Below are 20,437 nucleotides of genomic sequence, written 5' to 3'. Positions count from 1 at the left end.
GTTTTGTTACAAATATGTGTTGCATATACACAGTAATATCGGGACAGTAACATAATGTAAGATGAGAGTAACAAAGTTATGCTACATTTACATAGATATGATAGTAACAAATGTTATGTAACCTGTTAGCTCCATGTTAGATACCTGTTAAGTTGCTGCATTGTAACCAATGTCATTTAACTAGTTAGCTCTATGTTACGTAACTGTTAGCTTATTACATTGTAACAAACGTTATGTTATTTGTTAGTTTTAAGTTACGTAACTGTTAGGTTTTGTGTTCAGTGGTTATATATAAAAGATATTCGTTTCCAGTAGCACGTACCATTGTCGTGAGGGGACTGGTATTAGGCTTAGGCAGTATTGCGGGCATGGCGTTGGTCGAGGTCTGCAGGGAAATCGACTGCTGGGCTTCGATTGGCTTGGACATGACCAGGGCAGCGGGCGTCACCGCCATCTGTGGCGAAGTTTGCAACTGACCGGTCTGCATAGGAGGAGTGGTCATCGTAATCGGCGGGGCGTCCGTGCGTCTCGGTGATCGAACTTTTATTCCTCTCTTCTGATTGATCCCGTTCGCCGCAGCCTCCGTGTTCGCCGCCGAGGATACGCAGTTCACGATAGCGGTCGGCTTCGTGGCTGAATTCTGCATTATCTGCCGTAGACTCTGGATCGTGTGGTCCTGAATTTCGAGAACATCCCTCTAGATTCTAATCCCTACCTCGGGCTTCAAAATATACGAGGGTATACGACCGTCGTTAGATAGAATCGCTCGAGTCACAGGGACTAATACTAGTGACGGGAGTGATACGATACTTATTAATAATATTGCAATAATTCAATTCTCCGGTATTTGTTCCTAGGTATCGAAAATATATAAAAAATGAGATACTTGGCATCAATATTACCGATACGGATACCTTTTAGAGTGATACATAACAATACATTTATAATTGATACGGTAACAAAGTACCAAAGTATCGATACTATCGACAATATAAACGAATATTTCATGTACTTTATGATACAATATCTTTCATTTCTTAACTCATTTCTAATGAGAGTGATACGATACTTATTGATAATATTGCAATAATTCAATTCTCCGGTATTTGTTCCTAGGTATCGAAAATATATAAAAAATTAGATACTTGGCATCAATATTATCGATACTGATACCTTTTAGAGTGATACATAACAATACATTTATAACTGATACGGTAATAAAGTACCGAAGTATCGATACTATCAACAATATAAACGAATATTTCAAGTACTTTATGATACGATGTATGAAATAATAGTTCTCATCTTTCATTTCTTAACTTAACTCATTTCTAATGAATAACCCAGGTAATAATTACCCCAAATTTTTTATCAAAGAACATTTTTTTGTATATATATTGCCCTCAATAACTCCATTTTCATAACTCCCGTAATATTGCCGCACCCACGATCTTTTCGATATTTCTTTTTAACCTTTATCGCATTCTCTCACAGGACGCTCAGTGACTGACAGTCGATATTAACAATTGACTGCTGGCAGTAAATTTTCTTACACGCACGTACATATCACACAACTAGACTACTTGTTTGTGTTCAGACGGTTCACGAAAAGTATTGTTGATAGTATCGATAATATTTACAAAGGACTAGTTACTCAAGTTTGATACCTGCGTGTAGGTACCATTTGGGTATTGACACCATTTGATACTTTCGTCTTTACGTACACTGGGAGACATCAATGCCCTCCCATCCTGCACAGGCGATGCCGTATCTGCAGGGGAGGCATTCATATCCGCCACTGTACTCTGGGAGACATCAATGCCCTCCAATCCTGCACAGGCGATGCCGTATCTGCAGGGGAGGCATTCATGTCCGCCATTGTACGCTTTTAAGATATTGATATTTTACTGTTAGGAATCGATACCGATCACGGCGTATTATTTCCATCACTAATACCTTCGGTATCGGGGAACAACTCACCCCGATGAAGTTGACTTGCAGCCCGACCGAGCGATTGATCTTGATGGGAGGAACCGGTCGATCGTTGTTTGCTCGTCGATCGGCAGCGTTCCGGGTCAAGACCATCTCGAAGTCCTTAACTTGCTTCGCTAGGAGTTGGCAGCGAGCTCGGGTCGCCTCCTGGTTCTTTTCCGAGATTCGCACCTGCTCGCGGAGCATCCCTATCTCGGCTCTCATAGTTATCGTCTCCACTAGTTTCTGGATGAGCAGCTCTTCCACCTCCTGTAAGACACGTTACCTTAAAGATATCTCACACCAGGGTGTATATTCCTATGTCTACCGAAAGCCTCACTTCTTGCTTGAGTTTCGCCAGTTTATCCTTAGCGTCCCTCAGGAAGAACCTCTTAACGAAGCTGAGCGACTTGATCGACTCTTGGAAAGCGCTGTTCGGGTACTCCGGCCTTTCGGACGCGTTTCTCTCCGGCTCGGGAAGGATCCGCATTTTCTTCGGGTTGTTTCTGCCGGACCCGTCATCGTCGTCCTCGAGGTTCCTCTTCAAGGCTGGAGGAGAGGTCGGCCTGGCACTGCTGTTGCTCTTCAACTTGACAGCGACGAACTTGTCCAGACTGTCACTGGACTCTAGATCACTGTCATTGTTGTACTTCCGGATCATCTCCTCGGCGGTCCTCGCGGTCCTGCGCTTCCTCTTTTGCCTCGGTACATTCTCCGAAGTGGAAGGCGGATCTTGAGAAAGCATACAAACCGATTATTATTACGATCTCTTAGTTGTTACAAAAATAAATAAATTAATGAATAAATAAATAAATGAAGAAAATTAAAGGACAGAGAATGGAAAAATAGAGGGATAAACCTACCCTGAGTATCCTCCTCGACGCTCTTATGAGACGTGCTCTTGGTGCGCTTCGATCTCCTCTGCGGTCCAGACTTGGCCCTCGAAGTGTCTTCCGAATTGTCCGTCTTGGAAGCATCTTCGAGGCTGGTCTTGGGATCACTTTGCACTGCACCGTCACTAGACCCTGCAGAGGTCAGGGCTTGACTGGAATCGCCCTTGGAGAATTCACCACTGGATACTTTAGTGATACTAACACTTCGATCACCTGTCACTTCCTGAACGTCGTCGTCACTAATCTCATTTTGTTTATTGTCCACAGTCTTTGGAGAACTCCTCAGGCTGTCTTCGTTTATGGAGCTGTCTGTACAGTCTGTGGGTCTTTTGGCAGAGACGGTGTTACCCTCTAAAGGGCTTAGAGATCTTCTCTTACTGGTACTGACCTGCTTCGACGTCGACTCATCTATGGGATTGCTCTTTGCAATCTTCATGATGGTAACGTCGCTGCCAACCTTAACACCACTATTAGTTAAGAAATAATTATCCTCGTCCGAGGAGGCCATGCTCTCTGTAGAGCTTGACATTTTTTTCATATCCCTCATTTCGCTGCAAATTGGCCCTTCCTTGTTCGAAGATTCCATCTTGACGTCGCTATCATCACCTGACAAGTCGGCACCGGTTAACAAAGATTGTGCTTGTTCTTTTTCCTTCTCCTTTTCAGTCGGCACTTTCTTTTCATTCACTGTTAAAGTAGATGAAGAAGCTGCTTCTGGACGAGGCTGAATTTTAGTACCATCCATAATGACAGTCTTTTGAGACTGCTTAATATGATCGGTTTCACTCTTATCAAAGACTTTTAATGAGAGTTCCGCATTGTCCTTGACAAGAATGCCATCCTCATCATCGGATAGCTCTAGAGTTTCAGTGGACCCTAAGCAAGGTTTATTCGAAGTATTCAAATCAACACTTTCCCCAGGACTTATGTTTTTAATGTTCTTATCAATAGTGTCTGAACTCTGGGGCTGCAGTAGTGTCGTCGATAACAATATGTGTTTCAGGATACTCTTGTCTCGTTTTGCACCATCACTTGCATCAGCAGTTTTTTCTATTTTTAATTCTTTGTCACTTAAAATATTGCTGTCGTCAGTCTGTAATAAATTATTTGTCTGTACATCAGGATCGAGATTAATAATATCATTTGCACCTGTCTTCTCTGTGGTACTCAAGACAGTTTCATCAATTTTAGCTTCGCATATCGATTCAGGCAGTGTCGAGAGAGAAGCTTTTCCTTCTTCCTTTTCAAGTGAGGAATCATTTGAAGCCTCATCCATAGTTTTCTTTAATTTTTGCACCTCTCCAATCTTTATTCTATGAGCTGCAGTTTCCTCAAGAGTAGCATCACCATCGACCGTAGTTTCCTTCTTAACCAGTAGTTCCGAAACCTCCAAATTTGGACGTATCGAATCTTCGTCAGTCTTCGTGTCCACTAAACCTTTTGATATGTCCTGCAATGCTTCCGATTGTTTCACAGTAGTATCACTAAAAGTTTTGCAACTATTATTGTCGATAACAGTAGCTTGTTTAACAGAAGTATCCATGGCAGAATTTTTATCGTTGTCCTCTTCATGGATATTCTCACGTGTACCAAACTCTTCCTGTACCACCCTCGCAGTCTCAAGCAACTTTTCACAATCTTCCATCGTGTTTGACGTTTCCATGGGCTCTACGATTACATCTGTTGTTATCAGTTCCGATGTTTCTTGTGCCTTTAAAGTAGAATCTACTTCTTCTTCCAACACTCCTTCTCTAGTCCCTGGAATATTTTCTTGCTCGTCATCTGTCTGCAGTAACATTTCTTCGTCAGCTTCCGTGTCTTCTCTTGGATCTATTTTTTCTGGACTCGACATCTCTTCAACTGGTCTGCCGTTCTCATCACTCTCCTCTTTACAAACTCCTTTCTGAACTGATTGTTCATCCGTGACTGAAGAATTTCTATCGTTCTGTTCACTCTCTTCAGACTTACTACATCTTTGACCATCCTCAGGCCTGTTGTCAGCCTCACAGAATTCAGCAACCTCTGATGTCGTTAACTCATTACTATCATAAAAGTCTTTAGATGCCTCCAAATCTAAATCAACCTTATTTTGCGGAACTTCAGACAGCTTCTCAAGGTTATTTGAATCCTGGTTCTCGAAATCTTCATATGAAGGAACTAAAACGATTTGTCCACTATTAAAATCACAAGAGTTGCCAGCAGAGTGTTCTTGCCTCCCTGTCTTGACTTCATCGCTCCCAGTGGGCATTAATTCATCCAAAGGAGCTTGACAGTTATCGCTAGTGATACCAACATTTTCTGAAGGAACTGCATTACCATCATTTTGAAACTTATGCTCTGGCTTAATCTTTGCTTCAAAATTTTCTTGCAACACAGACTCCTTGCACCCTACAGTAACATCTTTATTTTTATCCCCCGAATCCTGGTCTTCTTGAGGACCTTTAACATCAATCGTGACTTTCTTAAGATTCTCTGTAGTGGAACTTTTCTGCTTACACGGCCCATTTGAAAGGACAAGATTTTTATTATCCGTTGCAAGCAAGACCTCTACAGGTTTCTCACACTTTACATTTTCTTCGGATTCTTCCTTAACCAGACTTTTTGTACTATTCAAATCGGCAGGCTTCATACTACAGATTTCTACTCCAGATGTCTTCTCACCAGTTGCAGCTGGCTTGGAATTCTTTGCCAACTCAGCTGGCTTGGCCAACGGATAGCATTTGGAGCTTGTCTTCTCCCCGATCTGCTGGGTTCGCTCCGTGACAGGATGTCTGTATGGCGGGGCGTACCTGTTTCTTCGACAGCTGTACTGATTATAGTATCTGGAGTTGTAGTGCTCCTCATTGGGGTAAAATGTCTTTGGCTGATAGTAGTGATGTCTTGGGGGGAACGGAGGCCTAACATTCTGGTAAGGCCTCCCACGGGAAGGTCCAGGAAATCTCCACCGACCCTCATGTCCTGGACGCATTGGACTTGAATGATGAGCTATCGAAGGCCCTCTTAGGCCATTTCCACTCATATTCATCTTTTCGTCCTCAGCATAGAACTTCTGATCAGTCAGTGAGTTATTATCCGGAGAAGGGCTACTTGGCTGATCCTCTTCCGAAGTGGAATTTTCAATGCCCACTGTTTCGCACCGTTCAGTTTCTGAACTCTGACTATTCAGCTGCAGGGGAATTTCCTCAACCGGAGAGTCTGTGAAAGCTTCAACAGCTGGCTCTGCAATCAATATTAAATGTTACATTGTTGTAACCTTAGTGGTAAAACATTTTCATACAATTTTTCCTCAACCTCATATACAACTGTTTTTTTTTCTTTTCTAAAATCATAGGTATTATTCAGATTGAAATAGGATTAATCAGAATTTCTGGCTGCAATACAAAATAAATTATCCTTTTACTTAAACGATACTGATACACTTACTGACATTTCTCTTTTTATCAAGCTCATTTAAATATTGCACATAAACCCAATACATTGTTTCTTCAATCATGATGTACATAAAATAAAATCAGGTATCGTGCATATGAAATTATAGATACTAGATAAAAAAACAAATGAGTTGTTTACCGGCTTCTTACCAGTTGCTAGGTTACAAAAAACAAAAACAAATGACAAGTGTCTACCTTTGCTATTTTTTTTAGCAGTAGCTCATAAACGAATATCGAAAATAATAAGTACAAGGTATAAATGTATTTTTATAAATTTCAACGACTCACCAGACTTTTCAGTCTGCAATTCACATTGCTGAACGTCAACAGTGCCGAGTTCATCAAGATCAGCCTCATCATCGGAGAGTCTCAAACGTAAACTATCATCGGAGAGGGTTTCTTCCTCGTCGCCGTCATCTTCGGCTCCGTACAATAGTTCCTCCTCTTTCTCTCTCGTTATTTCAGAAAGATCTTGGTTAGTGCACAAGTGCCCAGAGGACAGCGTATTAGACTCATTAATATGCAATGGGTTGGTTCCCACTGTCTCCATTATTATACAGAAAGCCGGTGTAACGATATATCACTTCGGTCCCATTTAACTGAAATCTCCCAATGCGATCTGTAAAATGTTCAAACAATTTTCTTCTTAATAATTACCCCATCCAAAAATCCGTCCCAACCTTCCATGCTTCCTCCAAGCCATAAACATTATTTAAGACGCATCAACACACCTGATAACAAAATCTAGTCGACGAAGTCAATGACAGGCATCCGAGTACATCCTCTCTGCACAGTTTCCTTGCAAAAGTATATCCAATAGATTCCTGTAGAAGAAAGAGAAAGAAAAGCGTTACTCTAGAACTTCCTTGATTTAATTATACGCACTATCCAGGTAACAGAGCCACAATAAATTCCGACACGTTGTGATCGGAACGCGCCGTTTAAATGCCGTAACCTCTACCCAGCACCTTCCCGCCGATTTAAAACTCACCTAACCTAACCTAACCCCAGCAAACCTCCATTCATCATGTAAAGAGCACAAAGTAAATAAAATCCCACGTGTCCAGTCGATTTAAACCGCCTAACCTTTAACCTCAACGACTCAAGGACGTTCCCGGCACAACATAACCTCACATCCGACAAATTCTCGCGACCCCGCGAGAGCCCGTCTTCGGGGCCCATTCCCACTCTGCATCCCCCCCCGCCGGAAAGAATAGACTCGCCCTATTCCTAGATGCACCCCTTTTCGAGCCTTCCCTAACATTCGGGGGTCTCTCTCGCTCCAATCCCGTCGTCAAGGGAGGAAGAGAGACCGACGCCACCTAACCTCGCTACCTAGCCCCTCTCGATATCAGAGTCACCACACTCCCAACTTTGGGGTCCTTACTTTCGCATCTCTCTCTCTCTCTCTCTCTCGCTCCGTAACCTCCCCGCGAGGAGAGCGAACGAGACGGACGATCTCCGCGGCGGGCACATCTCCGAAGTCACGGCGAGAAGTATTTTCCCGGGGGAAGAGGGGCGCAGAGAACACGAGGAGGATGAAAATCGTAGCCCGGTGGCGCCGGGCGCCCACGAGGCCGTCGGCCCTGGAATAGCCAGGAGCCGCTCGATTCGAATCGCCGCGTCGACTTAGCACTCTCCCGTCGCGTTTCCGTCCGAAACGAACGAGGACGGCGGCCGCATAGAGGGCCGCGCGCGCCAGACCCGATTCCGGGCTGGCGCGTGCGACTCGGCAACGCCGCCGCGCCAGCCGAGGGCGCTTGCGCGAACGGCAACGCCGCGCGCGCCGCACTCTGACAACCGTGCCACCAGCGCGAGGTCCCTCCCCTCCCCTGGCCGGGCGCTGCCAATTACTCTGGATTTTGTAAACCGATGAATTTTCGGATCGAACGATCCAAGATGCGCCTCGGAGGCGTCTCGAATCGATCCCATCCCTTCGCAGGGATCAACGACCGTTACACCTCGACGCTTAATTTTAAATCAAACTCGGTAAGTTGGCAGAGGAATGGAAATGAAACGTCTACGAGTGGAGTTCGCGAGAACGGTTAGCATTAAGGCAGGATTTCATAAGAGCCAGGTTTCATGAATGCCCCCCTCGTACAGTGGGATATACCTGCAGAGAAGGGGCACACTAGTGTCCACTAGTGTACAGTTCATGGTAGATGTATGTACCATCCGCGTCGATCGAGTAGAAGGTAAGGTGTTACTTCTAGAAAACATTAAGGCAGGATTTCATAAGAGCCACGTTTCATGAATGCCCCCCTCGTACAGTGGGAAATACTTGCAGAGAAGGGGCACACTAGTGTCCACTAGTGTACAGTTAATGGTAGATGTATGTACCATCCGCGTAGAATGAGTAGGAGGTAAGGTGTTACTTCTAGAAAAAAAAAAAATACGTCGAAAAGATTCATCGCGTTTCCATGGACTTTCCCTCCCTTCGGGTGGCATTTCATTAGAATTCCTCCAGTCCCCTGAACACGTCGATAGGTACAACCTGTTCAGGGAAAACTCCGTCGTCAGGATTGGCAACGACGTCGGCGGGGGGCACCTGTACTCGGGAGTGGGGGCATCCTCCCGTAGACCCGGCAACGCCGGGCGGATAGACCGCTCTCCAGACCTGGCAACGTCGCGGGTGACGCGGCAACGTCGCCGCCGGCACAGGTGGACAGAGGTCAAGCTCGCCCCTCGGGACCGAGCCAGTCGGACTCCCCCCCTCCTGCTACATTGTCAATGACCGAAATGCCGTCTCAGAAAAATATCGAAAAATGAAATCGTTTCATGAGGCGGAGCGACATTTCATGAAACTACATCTGACGAGCGCCATTGCCTTTCCGCGATTGCGAAAACCCGGCCAGTAAACATCGCGCGAGCTGGCAACGCCGCCCGCACAACTCGAGGAGTCGCAGAGATCGGACGCGGTCGCGGGGCGGCGTTGCCAGATCGGTCAAGGATCTCAGCCTAACCCGGGAGACCGCGGCCAGAGGGCGAGGCGACGTTGCCACGTCGCCCGGGGAGGAGGAATGCCTGAGATCGATCGGAAAGTTCCCAGCGGATGCGCAGGTCGCAGTAGGGCCCCGAGATCCGGCAACGTCGCCACAAGCCCATGACGTCACCGCGTCGTCGATAGGACGTTTTTCGGATTTTTCTCTTTTCCGCTAGATTTTCCCGCGGTCGAGAGCTCCGTTTCGCATTTAATACTGCCCACGATGTCAATGGACTACAAATAGACTGGCAAGTGCCAAACGGGGCCCGGAATAGCGGCAACGTTGCCACGTCTCCGACTTCACGACCCGCGGGTATACAGGTCGGCGCAGGAAATATCCGGACACTATGAAAGCGTGTTTCTGTTTTCTTTTTTCTTTCTTTCCTTCTTTTTTTTCTTTTTTTTTTTAATTCTTCCAGAGCATAGATGGACAATATTCCGACGTGAAGGGTGAGATCAAGTAACTGTCAATCGAGTTAGCTTTCTCTCGAGATGAACATACCGAGTGCGACGCCCATCTACCCCGCCACGATCAATGCCCGATATTTCAATGCGGTCGGAAAAGGCCTTGAGAGAGCGTTCTCTTCGCCGTCGTTCCGTTTTAACGGAACATAATCTACCCCATTCCACGCCTATGGTAGAATCTCCCCGCCAATGGGTGGACACGCTACCTCGTCTTCTGTATACGAAACATTTGCGACATTCGCGAATCGGGCTTGAAAAGGGCCTTATCTCTCGATATTTCTCCATATCACTGGATCGCGCGCCATATTGGAATCTAATCGCAAGATATTCTACCATTTCAGCGAGTAGATGGAAACTTTCCACCATGAAGTCCCTCACAAATACGGTAACGTTTACATTTTTATCTCCCCCAGACTTGGTACTAGAAATTACTCTTCCCAGCGATGAAACGATCTACGATTTCAGGGTGCGCGAGTCACGATCTGCGTCTACAAAATGGCGGACGGTCCGGAAATAGCGAGGTAGGTATTTCTGCACCGATGCAGCGCGTACGGTGGATATCATATCGTGGAAAGATTCTCTCGATAATCGGCCGTTTTGCCGGACACAAGTGACTACGGTTCCATCCGCCCAGTCGTAGGCAACGGCAGATTCTTATCCCTCGATATTCCTCCATATCACTAGATCACGCGCCATATTGGAATCTAATCGCAAGATAATCTCCCATTTCAGACTCGCGACGATCTGCATCTACAAAATGGCGGACAGTCCAGAAATAGTGAGTAGATGGAAACTTTCTGTCATGAAATTCCTCACAAATGAGGTAACGTTTACATTTTTATCTCCCCCAAACTTAGTACTAGAAATTACTCTTCCCAGCGATGAAACGATCTACGATTTCAAGGTGAGTGAGTCACGGCAATCTGCGTCTACAAAATGGCGGACGGTCCAGAAATAGCGAGTAGCTGGAAACTTTCCGCCATGAAATTCCTCACAAATAAGGTAACGTCTACATTTTTATTTCCCCCAGACTTGGTACTAGAAATTACTCTTCCCAGCTATGAAACGATCTACGATTTCAGGCTGCACGAGTCACGATCTGCGTCTACAAAATGGCGGACCGTCCGGAAATAGCGAGGTAGGTATTCCTGTTCCGATGCAGCGCGTACATTAGATATCACATCGTGGAAAGATTCCCTTGATAATCGGCCGTTTTGCTGGACAAAGGTGTCCACGGTTTCATCCGCACAGTCGTAGGCAACGGCAGATTCGGCCCAGGGACTCACGACGGCGTTCTATTAACGTATTTACGGGGGAACGAGGAAGAATTGTCCCCTCCCCCCCGACACAACGGAGAGGCCTCTCTCGCACGGCAGGGGACTTTCACGAGCCGTCGACGCGCGATCATTTTCTTGTTGGAAATCCACCTTCTGGCCTGGATCTCTGTCCCTCAGGTGATTCGGAGACCTTTCCGACAACCCAAAATCCCTTCCCCGCCGCCATTTTCTCTCAACGGCCGCCTTAACCGTTAAGGTAAAGTGAAACCCCCCCCCCCAAATCAGTCGATTCGAATAAAACACTTGTTTTCAAGGGTATTAGACCAAACTGTCCGAAACTTTGACACATGACTCGTGATCATTTAAGAATTGTCCTGACACATTAAAAATTTGAATTTTTCAAACGAATTTTTTAACAGCCCAGAAACAAAATGGCGTCGAACTCTCATAATTCGATTAATATACAACTATTGAAGGCTTTGGTATGAGAAATGACAGGGTCAGGACAATTGTACGACAATTTAGAACACTCTGGTAATTGATAAACTCGCATTTAAACGGGATAAAGGCAAAAACAGTGTCTTATACGCTTCTATGTTAAAACTATGGGAATACGAAGTCTCGGAGTGAAAATTGAATTGACCTGGAAATCACAGATGGCGCAGGGGGTCCCTCTGCAGTAAATTAGGGCCCCAGAAAGCATCAATCCAGAGGATTTCTGGAGTTTTACTTCGATTTCTTTATAATTATTGTAGGAAAACGGCAGGTGGAGTATGCCATTTGGTACAGTACCCAATATAATTCGACACAGCTGTCAATATAAAAATGAACATCGGCAACGTAGGTATGCAGAAAAGACTATTTTACCGACGTCGATCAAGTTCCTCGACGTGTTTCACTTCACCTTAAGGTGATGTGAAAGTGGCGTGGTAGAGGTTTTATTTATAAAACTTTTCTCCCAACTCAGTTTACGGAATAGTTTAAAACTTTACAACCTGAATAGGGAGACTATAAGGTTCTGAAACTCATGAAATTTCAATTCTTTTCAAATATATTTATAGGTATTTTAAAAGTAGTTTATAAAAAATGAAATTTTCCGAGTTTCAGGACCTACCTTAGGGTCTCCATATTCACGTTTTGAAGTATGAAACGATTTGAGTCACCCAGTTAGTAGAAAAGTTTTATGAACGATTGAGCTTTCGGATGCCACTTTCACACCCCCTTAACGATCTAGGGGCACTCCTCGTGGATCGAACGCCTCTCCCGCGGCCAGGTGAACGCTCTTAATCGACGTTAGTATACGAGGACGGGTGTCGGTCTTTAAAACTAAAATCCGTAATCCCGAAAGAGCAATAGCGCCAGCAAGCGACGAGTAATCGATAGCACTAATCGCATCGGGTCGACAAGAGCGAACCGTCGATTCGCTCGAATACGCTCGCAGGGGAAATTCCGCATTAATATGGAATTAATGTAAACAGGTTTTATCCAAATATATAGCGAGTGAACGCGATAAGGGTGAGGATTCCTGGGGAATAAATAAATTCGAGTTCCATTCCCGGCGTGTCGTGCTCGCGTTCTGCCTTACCGACGGCCCAATGGAAAGCGGAGCCAAGGCCCGCCGGCCTAACGGAAAGCGGACCCGGGGCCCGGCGACCGGCGACCAATCGGAGCGCAGCACGCAGAGCGCCCTCTATCGATCGCGCGACGGTGGCGCCGCAGGCGGGCGCCACCGTACCCGCGCGCTCGCTGATTGCAATGGGATCCTAGCACTCACTCCACGGACTGCGATGCACCTCGCGGCGTTTAGAAACCAAGAAATATGGCGTCCGTGAGTACGAAGGAGCCGACCGTCTGAACGCGTCGACTAATTCGCCCGGAATCGCCCTCGAGAGCGCCTCGAGCAGCACTGAACCCGAGGCCGAGTGGCCGGGCCGAAGATGCCCGAGCACGAGCAAGATGGCGGCGCCAAGATGGCCGCCCGGCCGCAGGGATTCACTTCGGTTTGCCGGATTTCCTACTTTTTTAGGCCAAAGGATCGCGGCCTGACCCTGCCACGGTACGCATAACCTTCCTGCCGGCACGTGGCGAGGTTCGCGGACAGTTTTTAACCCGTTACACGTTATTTTAGCGCCATTCCACGCGGAAAAGGAGCCCCACACAAAGAATTCAGAGGTCTCTATAGAAGCCCAGAAGGATACGGCCGTTCGATGCTCGATAAATAGTACGCCAGCCAACGGATGGCGGCGCTGTAAGCATCTCTCCATCTCTCTTAATCTTATGGCGATATATAGGGAATTGCATTCTTTCCTCATCTTACACGCAATACTCGCCTTTCTATATGCGTCTCTCTTCCTCCCGTATGTGAGATATTGTTGGATAACACATGGGATCTCTCTTTTACCCCCACTTCTGGTTTGTTGGTCAACTTTTAGAGCATCAAGCGCTAACTAGGATCTGGGCTTCTATGGGACTTCTGAATTCTTTGCCCCACACGAGCAATAGTTCTTTTTGCATTGTTTATCCCTTTTCACGCCTCCTCCAGGGATTCCCGATTTTCCCAGGGGGGCATAACGTCCCCAAGGACACGGCGTTACCCGGTCGCCCCAGTTTATGAGGATGCGACGCAGTCGAATTTAATCGTCGAAATTGTGAGTCTCCTTGCAAGATCTATAATTAAGAGGATATGAAAGAGTCAGCCTATATATATCCGAGACGTTAAATCGATTGAGGGAAAGTATTCTCCGAATTGGGTGTACCGATTCGTTTGAAATTTCACCACGTGAATATGGAGGCCCTAAAGTAGGTCCCGAAACTCAAGAAATTCGATTTTTCATCAAACATTTATTTACTTATCATGGACTAGAACCAACGTGGCGTGGTCCGTGTCCGTTTTCATTGTTTTACGCTTCTTGGAGGCTTGGAATCGAAAATGAAGAGTTCCAGGGCCTAGCTCGAACATTTTAGAATACCGTAGAAATGGAATATTCCAAAGTCAGACGGGAAAGTGTGGTGAATACTTTCACCAACGACTGCGAGAGAATGCTAGCTTGTCCTGCGGCTAACACGTGTTTCTAGAGAAAAAATTTAGTTACAGCTAAACGTCACAGATGGCGATGTTGATTCATCAAAATATAAACAGTCCTGAATTCATGGGATTTCGACAATTTTACATCGATCTTATTGTCATTACTTTACTGAAATGACATATAGAGCTCTTCAGTTCGTATCATTCTCAACGTAGACTGTTAAAGACTTCGGCATAAATATAAACGTCGGTAATGGGACGCGCCAGCTTATGTTCCCACTTGAGTATTCAAAACGGATTACCCCCAAAAAGGGTATAGATGAATTTTACCTACTCGACGTAGATTAAATTTCTTAGCGCCTTTCATATCCTCTTAATGACGCCGCGCGTCTCGTCGGTTGAGAACCGTTGGAAAAGTTGGCGCGGGCGCGCGCGCACCCATGTATACTCGCTGCCGGCAGTCGAGCTTCTGCGGCGCTCGCGCTGGTGAGCGGGCTTTATATAGGCGGGCTTAAGCCGGTCTCGCACGGCGAGTCGCGCGCGAACCAACATGGCGGCGGGGCGTGGCGCAGTCCCACAGTGTTGCCGCGACCGCCGCACGCTGATCAATACGTCGAACGCTACGCGACTGGCGCAGCGGCCCCAGATCCGGGTCCGCTGGCTCCTCCGCCAAAATGGCGGCCCATCGAGCCGGAAACAAAGAAACGTCGAGACAACGGCCGACATTTCCCAATTTCTCGAGTTCCCGCCGAGCGAGGACTGGCAACGTCGCCGCCGACCTTGTGACTTATCACGTTGATAGAAGCGCCATGCACACGTAGTGACGTCACGGAACATGGGTACAACTGGCCGACTGCAGCGCAATTCAACGGACGTATCCGAGATGACTTGATTTTTCGACGTCACACTTCTATGTGTCTTATACGAATATTTATATAGGTATATAGGTATTTAGGTACTGGCGCAAAACCTGAATTTCTGCATTCGGACCACCCACGTCCGCGAGGTTACTCCAAAATGCATAAAGATGTTTATACATCGCCCCACAGCGATTTGTTGTTCTTCTCGGTGCATGTTACTGCTTAGATAAATATCCCTAATGATATTGTGTATGCATTTCGGGGGACAAAAGAAACTAAAAAAAAAAAGAAGAAAAAAACCGTCCTTGAAAATTTCGTACATCCTCCAGAAAATAAATGGCCGGACTTGAAGGAAAGTCGAAAATAGTACTGACCGGTGGTAATCGCGAAACCCGCAAGTTGTGACTTTTTAAAGTGAATTTCTCACGTCCGCTGGCCGTGACCTTGGGCCGGCAAGCGGCGCAGTTACACACTTGTTATGCGACGCATTCGGCAGGACCATTTCTCGCATGGGCCAACCTCGGCAAAATATCCCGAAAACGATTTATACTCTTTGTAATGACGTAAACCCAAATTCCAGCCATCTGACGACCGGAAGTACGGCCATCCCTTTCGTTAAGAAATGAGAGTAGCACAACATCAATCCTCGCGGTGTATTTCCGGTGCGCGCGCAACCTAACCTACAAACCGCGCGGTAGGTCGCGCGTCAATCCTGCCATTCCCGTAGGAGGCAATCGATCACCACCAATCGACCTCTGAAATACCTTGCCAAACGCATCCCTCGTCCTCGAAACTCCCGAGCACCCTTAAATCCCGTCTTATAATAGGGAAAAGCCGAGAACTCTCGCGCTAGAAGGTCCTCAGCGTGCACGAAATGGCGGCCGACTGAGCCGACCTAACCTGACGCGGCGCGCGCGTCGCATAACAAGCTACAACGAGGCGTAACCTAACCTCGGCGCGTTGTCGCTCGACCTAGCCTCGCTCGCGAGAGTGACGTCACGGGGGACCTAGCTTGCCAGATTTCCCGGTTCCCCCACCCCTTTTCCCGGGCCTTTTGGCGTCGGATCTCGGGAAGGCTGAGGAGAGCGAGGTTGGCACGCTCTCCTTCCGCTCTAAAAGCCGCGTGGCGTTGTACTACTCACACACGGTGGCCGGGCGTGACTGCAGCCAGTGACGTGGGCGCGAGACTCGGGGATGACCGGGGGGCTCTCTCTTCGCGGCCGAGGAAATCCGAGAAAAAGGGGCAACAACCAGGGCGCGCGCGCGCTTCCGTGTGGACGGCGAGGCACGCGAGCCCACTCCGCCGCAACGCCGCACGCGAGAGCGCGAATGGTCGGGCGCGACGTTGCCGCCTCCCTGCCGCCGCCATCTTGGGTGCGCGCGCGCGACCCGGCAACTCCGCCGCGCGGGGCGCCCTCCAACATCGAGGCGAGGAGTAACGATTTTCCGAAAACGATTTCCAGTATGTGGAATCCTTCCCTTTTTTTTTTGTTTCTAGATCCGTTCCCGTTGTCTGCACTTTCTACACTCGAGGGTCACGAGGAGATTACACTTTTCTTGAATGGTAAGGAAGGGTAGATACACTTTCGCCGAGGTCCCGAACGCCAGAAAACTCAAAAAAGTACAAGATGGCCGTTTTGGCGGGACGGTATGCGATTTTGGAGATATTCGAATCGGATGATGAAGGAAATGAAGATCTAATGCTTCCTACGTCACATCTTCTAGCGAATGATGACGATAGTGATAATATATGATGCAGGAATACGTAACAATTGTAAAGAAATTAATTGCAAATCATTACATAATTTGTGAGAAATAATGATTGTACGATTTTTCAAAGATTACGTACAAGATTAAAACGCTAAACCGTTCTATACATGAAGAAAATGTATTAATCGTTATTTATATTTATATTACGTTGAGGTCTCGGGACAAACTTCGTATTTTCCTGTTTGTTGGTATTTTCAAGTTTCAAATTTGCCGCCGAATTCCCAGCCTACGGTTTTTTTTTAACATCTTGCACTAGCTCGGGATCGAGGGTAGAAAGTGTAGAGAAAGTCTACACTCGGTGTAGATGCCCTCGCAAAACGAACATGCGAAGTTTGCGTCACTTCCGTCAAAACGAACGCCAAAGGGTACACTTTTCGTTAAAATGTGGAAAGTGTAGACGAAACGAACAAACCTCTTCTATCTCTTCGGAGGATTCCGAGAAATCGGATAGGTTCGGAAGAATTCGGAAATCCTCGGGCAAGATACTCGACGGGACCGTTTTCTGACCTCTATCGATCTGAAGTTCTTCGCGAAACTTCCGACTCATCGCTCTGTATCGATAATCTGAAGTTAAGGTGAAGTGAAACACGTCGAGGAACTTAATCGACGTCGATAAAGAAGATTTTTCTAAATGCCTACGTAGCCGACGTTCGTTTTTATATTGACAGCTGTGTCGGATCATATTGGATATTGAACCAAATGGCATACTCCACCTGTCGTTTTCGTACAATAAATATCAAGAAATCGAAGTAAATCTCCAGAAATCCTCTGGATTCGTGCTTTCTGGGGCCCTAATTGACTGCAGAGGGACCCCCTGCGCCATCTGTGATTTCCAGGTCAATTAAATTTTCACTCCGAGACCTCGTATTCTCATCGTTTTAGCATAGAAGCGCATACAACACTTTTTTTGCCTTTATCCCGTTCAATTGCGAGTTTATCGATTACCAGAGTGTTCTAAATTGTCGTAAAATTGTCCTGACCCTTTCGTTTCTCATATCAGAGCCTTCGATAATTGTATATTGATCGAAATATGAGAACTCGACGCCATTTTGCTTCTGGTCTGGGCTAAGTTTACAAATTTTATCAAAAAATCCAAATTATGAATGTGTCAGGAAAATTCTTAGATGATCAGGAGTGATGTGTCAAAGCTTCGGACAGTTTGGTCTAATACCCTTAAAAAAAAATTGTTGTATTCGAATCGACTAATATGAAGGGGGTTTCACTTTACCTTAACTCCTTCGCATAACCAGAGTTAAGGGCGAGGGATAGTTGCGAGGAATATTTTTTAGAAATCTACTGGCGCTGTCCAGGTCAAACGGGCGATGGTTCTTGACAAACGTAGTCTATGCAAATTCGTTTTGCCTACACTTTATACACTTTTACGAAAAGTGTACCCTTTGGCGTACGTTTTGACGGAAGTGACGCTGTTCGTTTTGCGAGGCATCTACCCCGAGTGTAAACTTTCTCTACACTTTCTACCCTTGATCCCGAGCAAGTGCAAAAAGGGTAGCCCGCGAATTTGGCGGCAAATTTCAAAATTGAAAAGACCAACAAACAGGAAAATACCAAATTTATGCTAACATCTCAACGTAATATAAATAGAAGTCATTAATGCATCTTCTTCATCTATAGAGTGACTTAGCGTTTTAGTTTTGTACATAACGTTTAAAACAATTTACAATAATTATGTATTGCTACCTAACGTCAACGAAAGTACATCTACCCTTCTGCACTTTTCAAGAAAAGTGTAGTACCCTCGTTACCTTCGAGTGTAGAAAGTGCAGTCAATGCGTCAAACCTATAACATCGCCATGAGTGCCTCTTTTCTGTTTATCTTAGGCTATGGATAACATTTTATATCGTTTTAAAGATATACGGATATCTAAATGGCTGCAGTTGTGCGACCGATTAACAAGATGGAACCTTCAACTGTAAGGAAATACCAAGACTGTTCCGTCGGTTAAAAATTATTCTAAATAAAATCTAATTACGACATCCGGTCTCAAAGATGTCTTTGATGGGAATCGAAAATTAGCTTAAAGGGGTTTAAGCTAATTTTCTGTCACGATTGGAAACCATCTAGAGTTTTGCGACAAGTACGACATACATTTGGTTATTCACGTTGTGTCGTATATGGTATTTCGGTAGGGCACAGACCGAGCCATTGAAAATAAATTAAATAACATGTACGAAGCCGTGTCGGGCGTCGTAAGAACATCGCAATTGATTCGACACAATCTGCAGAATGTGTCGCAAAGGGATTAATGCTATTTAAGCGAGATATTGTACGAAAGTCTCGCATAAAATCGTAAGAGTAGGTCGAAATGGTTCGGGATGAATCGAGCGGAACTTCTTTACCAACCAAGGCGCGGCGATCTTCAAGGAGCTTCCGCTGATTGCTGAGAGATGACGCTGAAGTGCGTGCATCGCCGATTCCTCCGCCGAAGTGTCTTATTCGAGTCGACTGATTTGAGGGGGGTTCCACTTCACCTTAATAAATACACAAATTCGATCCTGAGCGTCTCGATCGACACATAAATCCGGATTTACTGGGTTTGGACCCGATAAATCCCAAATTTCGAGTACAAGGATTTGGAGACGAGTTATTTCACATCTAATGAACAAATACTTTAATCGGTATTAAGAGGATATGAAAGGCGCTAAGAAATTTAATCGACGTCGAGAAAGTAAAATTCGTCTATACCCTTTTTGGTGGTAATGCCGTTTTGAATCCTCAAGTGGTAACATAAGCTGGCGCGTCCCATTACCGACATTTATATTTATGTCGAAGTCTTTTACAGTTTACGTTGAGAATTATACGAACTGAAGGGTTTTATATGTCATTTCGGTAAAGTAATAATAAAAAGATCGATGTAAAACTGCCGAAATCCCATGAATTCATGACCGTTTATATTTTGACGAACCAACGTCGCCATCTGTGAAGTTTAGCTGCAACTAAATTTTCTCTCTAAAAACACGCATTAGCTGCAAGACAAGCCAACATTCTCTTGCAATCTTTGGTGAAAGTATTTTCCACATTTTCCCATCTGACTCTGTAATATTCCATTTCTACGGTATTCTAAATTGTTCGAGCTAGTCGTGAAACTCTTCATTTTATATTCTAAGCCTCCAAGAAGCGTAAAACATCGAAAATGGGCACGGATCACGCCATGTTGGTTCTAGTCCATGATGCGTAAATCAATTTTTGATGAAAAATAAAATTTCATGAGTTTCAGGACCTACTTTAGGGCCTCCATATTCACGTGGTAAAATTTGAACCGAATCGGTACATCCAATTCGGGGAATACCTTCACCAACGATTTAACTTCTCAGATATATATATATATATATATACTGACTCTTTCATATCCTCTTAAATACCGATACATCATTTCACGATAATAGAGATAAGACAACTCCATTACATCTGATGTAATTCCAAAGAATATTCCTTGAAGATAACATTCCATTATACATCCGTCTTGAAACCAGACGCTATTTGATACCACACATATTAACTTATCTCCACTACATCCTTATCTAATTACTATGTACCCACGTTGTCATTTTTAATTGTCAAATCATCCCTGGTTTGAAAGTGGAACTAGCGCTTTTGGTGAGCCATTTTTTCGTGGAGTTCCATTGGCCCTCTCGTATGCTTAACAAAGTCCATCAAATATTTCGAATTATGAATAATACAAATATGAATGATATATATGAAATATTAAAACGAATTTGTATCTCGAACGATTCATCAATTGT

At 45.4% G+C, this 20,437-nt stretch overlaps 1 protein-coding gene across 6 annotated transcripts; it reads right to left on the bottom strand.

Annotated features, from left to right (window-relative positions):
- Positions 1-171: 171 nt before the first annotated feature.
- LOC105702642 lies at positions 172-16,204 on the bottom strand. Of its 6 annotated transcripts, none has more exons than XM_023433438.1 (7): positions 16,048-16,204; positions 7,027-7,119; positions 6,584-6,914; positions 2,835-6,083; positions 2,312-2,703; positions 1,981-2,241; positions 172-676 (listed from the first exon to the last, which is right to left on the bottom strand). In XM_023433438.1, the coding sequence occupies exons 3-7, from the start codon at positions 6,843-6,845 to the stop codon at positions 266-268; spliced, it is 4,575 nt and encodes a 1,524-aa protein (XP_023289206.1). In that variant the 5' UTR covers positions 6,846-6,914; positions 7,027-7,119; positions 16,048-16,204; the 3' UTR covers positions 172-265. The 6 variants fall into 6 exon arrangements, with proteins under 6 accessions (XP_023289206.1, XP_023289208.1, XP_023289209.1 ...); XM_023433440.1 differs by lacking the exon at positions 16,048-16,204 and adding an exon at positions 15,670-15,776; XM_023433441.1 differs by lacking the exon at positions 16,048-16,204 and adding an exon at positions 12,795-12,863.
- Positions 16,205-20,437: the final 4,233 nt, after the last annotated feature.

Source organism: Orussus abietinus, unplaced genomic scaffold (genome assembly GCF_000612105.2).
Source record: "Orussus abietinus isolate OABI.00-Male unplaced genomic scaffold, Oabi_2.0 scaffold728, whole genome shotgun sequence".
Taxonomy (NCBI): Eukaryota; Metazoa; Arthropoda; class Insecta; order Hymenoptera; family Orussidae; genus Orussus; species Orussus abietinus.
The sequence above is the reverse complement of the archived record's forward strand: the minus strand, read 5'-3'. Positions and strand labels throughout refer to the sequence as shown.